Source organism: Salarias fasciatus, chromosome 5 (assembly GCF_902148845.1).
Source record: "Salarias fasciatus chromosome 5, fSalaFa1.1, whole genome shotgun sequence".
NCBI classification, from domain to species: Eukaryota; Metazoa; Chordata; class Actinopteri; order Blenniiformes; family Blenniidae; genus Salarias; species Salarias fasciatus.
The window spans coordinates 5,413,442-5,420,423 of record NC_043749.1 but is presented as its reverse complement, the minus strand read 5'-3'; the positions used below and the strand labels follow the sequence as shown (position 1 = coordinate 5,420,423).

Below are 6,982 nucleotides of genomic sequence, written 5' to 3'. Positions count from 1 at the left end.
ATGCCAGAGCATGAAAAATAAGTCTTTGATAACATTGTGATTTCTTCTAATGTGTGAATCACTGGTACCAGATAAAATGCATTATACATTCGTATGGACAGAGAGCTCGTTGGATTGCTGCTATGGTGACTGTCAAACTACCAAGTCCCAGAAGAATATGGGTGGGGGGTTATGCCAATATGGAGGCAGCTATTGTTATTATTTCCCAAACAATTGGCAGAGAAACTATTGACCGTGACCATGGTGGTCCTGCATAAGAGCAGCGTTCCAGTGGCTTTTATCACTGTTATTTTTGTAAATAGACACCCAAAAGGAAACAATCGTTTTTCCTTTTCCCTTGAAAATGTTCAATGTTCCATCAAAATTGTTCCCACTGCACTAAAGAGTGTATTTTTAGGATGCTGCCCAGAATCAAACACAGGTCTTCCAGCCATGAGGTGGTGCTTCCTACTGCACCACCGTACAGGATCGAACACATATAGAACAAGCTTAATTTCTTTAAGTCATGCAACTACACTATCTACACACAAAAACATGCATATACCACCTACCTTTCATTTATATTGTGTTTTTGACCTTCAGCAAGAGAAAACATTTGTCACAATTACGTCAGCTTATCGTCCTGACCGGGACACCGTCTCCGGGGAAAACATGTCGCCTCGTTTTCAAATGCAATTTTTCATCACACCATTAATTCAGCCATTAAATTTAATTAAACCATTAAATTAGGATGGATCTTAAAATCGGTCCGTGTGGAATTTCAGAAAGGGACACAAAGTTTGACACAAAGCTTTCAGCAACCCAACCCGAAAGGCTCCGAAGACTGAAGTGACTTGTAAGTACATGAACTGCTGCTGCTGGTCATGTGTTCAACTATTGATCTGACCCTGCATGAGGTCAAGGGTGGCCATTTGTTTTTGCTGTTGAGGGGGAGCTATAAACGGAGGAAAGATTTTTAAGAGCAGTTCCTGAGCAAAACATCAGTGGAGGGAGTGTTTCAAGATCCTAAAGACAAACTGTGTGTTTTATTTAAGAAAAAAAAAAAAAAAAAAAAAAAAAAAAGCCAGTTTCAAGTCCAGATCAAGTTCTCATGATGAGCGCAGGCCAACATGCATACCTGTGTTTTTATGCAAGCAACACAATGCAGTGTGGCTGTAATGTGTTTCTGTCTTTTTAGAGTGGTAGAAGTGGATAAAGTGTCCTCTTTTAAGTCAACCTCTGTAAAGTAGCCACTCACTAGAGGTCAGTCACCACTGAAACGCTTCCAGAGATCGCTCCCCAGACGCCATTACTGAGGGCTAATGTTTCTCGTTTGGGAAATGTTAGGCACAACGCCAAACCACTGTGGGGCATGTAAGCCTTTCTAAACTTAAAAACACTTTGCTTTAGAAAGTTCATCAGAAGGAGAGCGTACTAAACTTTTTTTTTTTTCCAATTTGTATAAATTTATTAGCAGATATTTGTGATTAGCACTCTCTCCTAATTGGAGGAATGTCTATTGTTTGATTCCGTGTGGTCCTGAGGGGAGCCTTTCGATGTGCAGTTTGCATGTTTTTTCAATGAGTTTCCTCTGGGTATGTTTCTTGAAGAGTCAAAAAACCTGCTGTTGTGGTGAATGTGAGTGCGTGTGACCGTCTCAGTGTTTGCCAAAGCACTACCAACCTGTCCTGTTTGTGCCCTGTCTTCACCCATTGTTATCTGGGATCGACTCTGAGTTGACCCTGAGTCGGATGAAGCCTTATAAAAAATGTATGGATGGAGAAAGATCATGGGGTTGTCCTCCGGAGGTGGGGATTTCTGTTTTTTTTTTCTGGAAGAGGAGAAGGGTGGCGGAATGAAAGTATATTCCGTCTGGATGTCTGATTATAAATCATGATTGAATTTTATCAGAGTTCCACAAAGAACAGCAGACCTTAATGAGATGTTTGGATGCGTGCTTTGTTCTGTACTTGTTGGAGTATTGTCGATACTTGATGTTTATAATGATGCCACTGTTTTGTTGCTGTCCGTGACTTCCTTTTCTTGGGAGAGTTGCACTTTAAGACAAACGTGAGACATCTCAGACAATTCAACCTTTCCAGAACACAAGAAATATTATGTTGATGGAAATGTGTGATTTTTGTTATTATTACAAATTTGTTCCAAACATGTCAAAATAAAATTCAAATACATGCAAAAAAGAAAATAGTCTGTTATATCTATACATTTGCGCGCGCGCGCGCGCACACACACACACACACACACACACCCCTCGTAAATAAATAAATAAATAAATAAATAAATAAATAAATAAATAAATGACTATACCTGACAGCCACAGCATGACAAGGTGAGGCTGCGTATTTTACACCTCAATGCTATCACGAAACAGAAGCAGAGGCCATTTCTGCTTAGACACTCACTGTGACGCACCTGATATAGATCTCACAGGTCTCACTTTGAAAGCAGTTTGTCACCATCGCTGAAACTCTTTTATTGCATTTTCCCCCCTGAAGTTGTAGCTGACATGTTGAGTTATTCAGACACAATAATGTCTTGTGAAGGACTAACAATAACCATTCAGGATTTCACTGAAAAATAATTGCACTCCATGTATTGGAGCTAATTGAATGAAACCCAAGAAAAGAGGTAAAAAAAAAGCTTCTCTTTGTAATATGCAGTTTTAGTAATGACAATACAATATTTAATTTTAGGAGGTCAAAACAAATTTTCGCATTAGAATCATTTTATGTAGTTGGAAGAAAACCAAAGTTCTGTAGTATAAAAAAAACACAAACTATTACTAATAACTAACAAAGAAAATTATTCAGCTTTTAAATGTGGATGAAATTTAATACAGTTTTCAAAAACAGATTTTCTGGATTTCGGCTAAGCAGGATGAGGAAAATGAGAGGAAATTAACTACTTTTGAGTCTGGATCTGCAGAAAGTCTCCACATCTAAAGTCTGGATTTGCAGGTTTTCTCCCCGCTAAGAGTTTTTCTTTTCCACCATCTTGCCTGCTCACTCAAGTGGGCTTACAGGGTTTTTCTCTGTAAAAGTGCTTTGAAATGACTGTGTTTTGTTTGGCGCTGAATAAATAAAATTGAACTGTTTGTGTGTGGCATGTGTGGCAGTTGTTAAATACACTTTTAAGAATTAAGCAGACCGTTTAAAAACATTTGAACGTTTCTTTCGCTTATTTTAGATTAAAAATGCTATTTTACACACATGCACAATATTTTCCCTCAGAAACTGAATTAGTGTTATCATAGTACAGAAGGACAGCAACCAATCATTCATAATAAATATGCGCTTTAAGCCCCGCCCACATCCTGCTCCGGACCAATGAACGGCCCCGTGCTGACACGCACATGCTTTCGACGTCATCTCCTTGAGGCATTGCGTGTCAACATGGCGGCATCCATGGCATCCCAGGCTGCAGCGAGAGGACTGAGGACGTCCAAACACATACTTCTGGACAAGCTCAAGGTAATGTCGCGACTTCTGTCGGTGGGAGTGCGGCGGTCTGTGCTCACGAGGAGGCGTCGCCTCGTCGTGCGTCGCCTGTCACGGTGTCAGAGAGCAGCTGTGGTGCTAACATGTTAGCACTGGTTTGACAGGTCAGAGTTGAACTGAGTGACACTCATGTAGCACTCAAGGAAGAGCTCCTAAGGTTTTTCAGACGGCAGGTATACATCTGTATGGTTTGACACTGAGCTGTGCACGTATGTGTCTCGGTGCTAGTTGCATTTTAGCAGGTTCTTATCTTAAAGCTAGTGCCTCTGCCTGCAGCCTCATGTGAGATAACACAGTGCAGAGGTCAGCTCCTGCACTCTGATCCCCTCTGCCTGCCTGCCTGCCTGTTTGTGTGCAGCTTGCAGACTTCATCCTGTTTGCTCTGCTCTGTGTACACAATGACAAATCACTACAGTTCCATCGTCATTCACTCTGCAAACAATGCATTTGGCCTAATGATCACGAGCAGAATTAAAGTGCCAGAATAAGGGGTGTGAAATTAATCTCCCTGCCTTGTATTGACTCACAAACAAATAGTCTCTCAATTGTGCTTTCCACAATGAAATACAAAGCTTTGCGACCGGCAGATGAATAAATCAGCATGCTCAGCTGCAAGAAGTGTCTCTGCTTGATATTTTTCTGTCCGAGGTTTGGTTTTCAGTCGTGAGTGTTTGTACATACATTTTTGTAACAGCAGTCGAGCTGCTCGTACTTGAAGGACACAGCGAGAACCTGTTGATGCTGTAAACATATTTTCAGACCGATAGACACACTCCATTAAACACTGTGCTGGTGAGTCTCTTGGACTTTTGCAATCTCATGTTATATTTACTCCCACATTTGATGTGTGTCCCCAGTAGATTGTGGTGCTGATGAAGACACTTGTTGTTGACATTTGGAGCTGATTTTACACTGCGCGGATCAAGGTGGTTTTGATAGCTGCTGTGAAGGAAACACAACCGATAGCATCATGGTTGATAATGTATTTTGTCTTGCGTTGCGAAAACCAGAAAAGTTGACCATGCAAGCATAGTCTGTCTCCACTGATAAGGCCCCAGTCGACACAGCCATTCTTCTGGTTAGCAGTTCCTTTATCAATAATGTTCAAGATTTTTAGGATCAAAAACATCCAGTACCATCTCAATGAAGCTTATAGAAAAACAGTGTCGACCTGGACTTTAAAAACAACCCCAAGACCTCTGTGTGATAAAACACATCAGTCTAGATAACATTTTGTCAAGCTGTTTTATTTCAGGAGTCACACACACTCCAATTTCATCTTGAGTGGGCTGGACCGGTAAAATAGGGCCATAATAGTTTTTCTTTGTTATGAAACAGAGAATGCGTCTTAAAAATGATTCTATTTTCCCAGATCCAAACAATTACTGTGGAAAATGACTAGTCTGAGCAGGAAACCATTTTAGTGATACCTTGTGCTACAAAATACTGTGAAATGTTAAAAAAAAAAAAAAAAAAAAAAAAAACCTTCTTCTATAGCTGTTGCATTATGCATGTTTCTGCATACTCACCCAGACAGCATGGCTTTGAGGCTAGATGATAGCAACCAGGTAGCTATAGCTTGATAGCAGCATCAAATATTTCAGCTCAGGTGTCAGTGTCGTGTTCTGACTCCTACTCTTAAGAATTTTACTTAAAAAAAAAGTTTTTACAATTTATTTGGTGGTTTGATGCTAGGTGTTGTGTATTTTCTAATAAATGTCATTTCCTGAGTGAAATTTCTAATTTCCTGTGAACAATCCAATTCAGCATGTTGCTTTTGCTTGGACATTCTACTAAAGAAGCTTGAAATTTGTAGAATTCCTTTCATTCTGCTGTCTTTTAGGTATGTTAGAAATGCTGATAGTTGAGTGAGTCCCCACTAGCATTTCTTGAGTTTCTTGGTTTGCTGCTGTAACTGCATAATTTCCCAGAAGAGCTCACTAAATTGTCTAGCTTCTGACTTTGCTCCACATACAGTTATAGTCAGTACCAGTAGTGGTTTACGGACCGCAGCTTGTGAATCAACTGCTTGAATCAGTCCATTTAAAGGCTGATCTTTTTGCTTTAGACCTACGGTTCAACCAGAGCCAAGTTATCAACAAACTATTTCTGAGTTATAATGTTGCTGCTTCTGTTTGGAAACAACCAAGGCTACAAATCACCCAGTTGTTAGATTGTCTTAAACATCTCTGCAGTGAGTTGAATGGCTTTCTTCGGCTGTGACGCCCTGTTACTGAAGATGATCTGATAAGATTTTGTCTCTCACAGTCGAGGTTACTTTGACCTCGCATATGCTTTTTTTTGTGAAACCAATCCTGTAAGAAACCCTCGAGCTCATATTTTCTTATTCTTATTTACCAAGGAAAAAAAAGGCTCACATGGATTCCATGATGAACTATTTCTATTTCGGAGGGCAAGGTCACCATAACCTCACGTTTTACAGAGTTGAATATTTCACCAAATACTACACTGATTACATCTGATTGGATTTTTGATAGTTTCCATGAGATTTCTGCTACAAGTCTGGACAGTGTCACTTTCCTGTTGTGATGCTGAAGTGAGCTTTCACACTCATATTCTTCAGTATGTTTGTTTTTAGGAATGACTTTTTTTAATAGCAGCGTAGTTGTACAAGGTGTTGTTGTTTTGTCAATTTCTTTTTCCAATGGGGGTTTTCCTTGATGGTACGGATCTCTTCCAACTTCATAGACATTTGAGGCTATTTATTGAGGCCAAAAGAAGAAAATGTGTACAAAACAGTCAAGATTTAGCTCTCTGCCGCCATGCTAAGCACAATTCATAAACTTATGGAAGATTTTATATTCAAAAAGTTAAGTGGAAGTGTGCCTTTAGGAGTCATTGTCACTGATGCTGTGCTGTCTGAGTGGCATGCTGCTAAATTGGCAGTGATCAAAGCCCTGGTTACATGACAGTGTTGCTCAGAGTCACTGAAAACGCAACTTCTTGGAAACGCTCTGGGCTCCCTCATGGCGTGAACAGGGGAAAATACAACTTTTCTGAAATGCTTCCATACTGTGCATGTGCAGCACGGCCTTAGCAAACAGTAGTCCTGCACATGTGCAAGTAGATGGACAAAAACAACAATGGCGGCTTCCAGAGTGTCATGGCTGTGTTCTGGGACTTCGTAGTTTTAGAGTTGAGGAACCGCAATCACGATCAAATTTGGTCTCCTGTCCATATATACAGATGTCAGTTCAGTTGCCAAATGATTGAGTTGGATGTGTTCAAGCCAGTAATAGTTCTGGTGTCAATTAGATAATAAATTGGTGTCAAAATTTGCAACACTTCATGTGTGAAAAAATATTATTCATTGCACTAATTCACTAACATTGTGGGGTTACCTTATTTAAACATTTTTTTATCCGCTGAAAGAGTGAGCTGTCATGTGGAAGAACAGTTCTCACTGTTAAAAAAGCCTTTACTGAATTGTATCCTTGTCACATCATGTTATTATCAAAGTACTA

General features: G+C 39.9%; 1 protein-coding gene across 1 annotated transcript in view; it reads left to right on the top strand.

Annotated features, from left to right (window-relative positions):
* The first annotated feature begins 3,361 nt into the window (after positions 1-3,361).
* The window catches only part of suclg2 (succinate-CoA ligase GDP-forming subunit beta), a 111,384-nt gene continuing 107,763 nt past the window's right edge, over positions 3,362-6,982 (top strand). Inside the window, exon 1 of the mRNA XM_030092287.1 lies at positions 3,362-3,470. Within this exon, the coding sequence (XP_029948147.1) occupies positions 3,393-3,470 (78 nt within the window). The 5' untranslated portion in view covers positions 3,362-3,392. The remainder of the gene's footprint in view (positions 3,471-6,982) is intronic.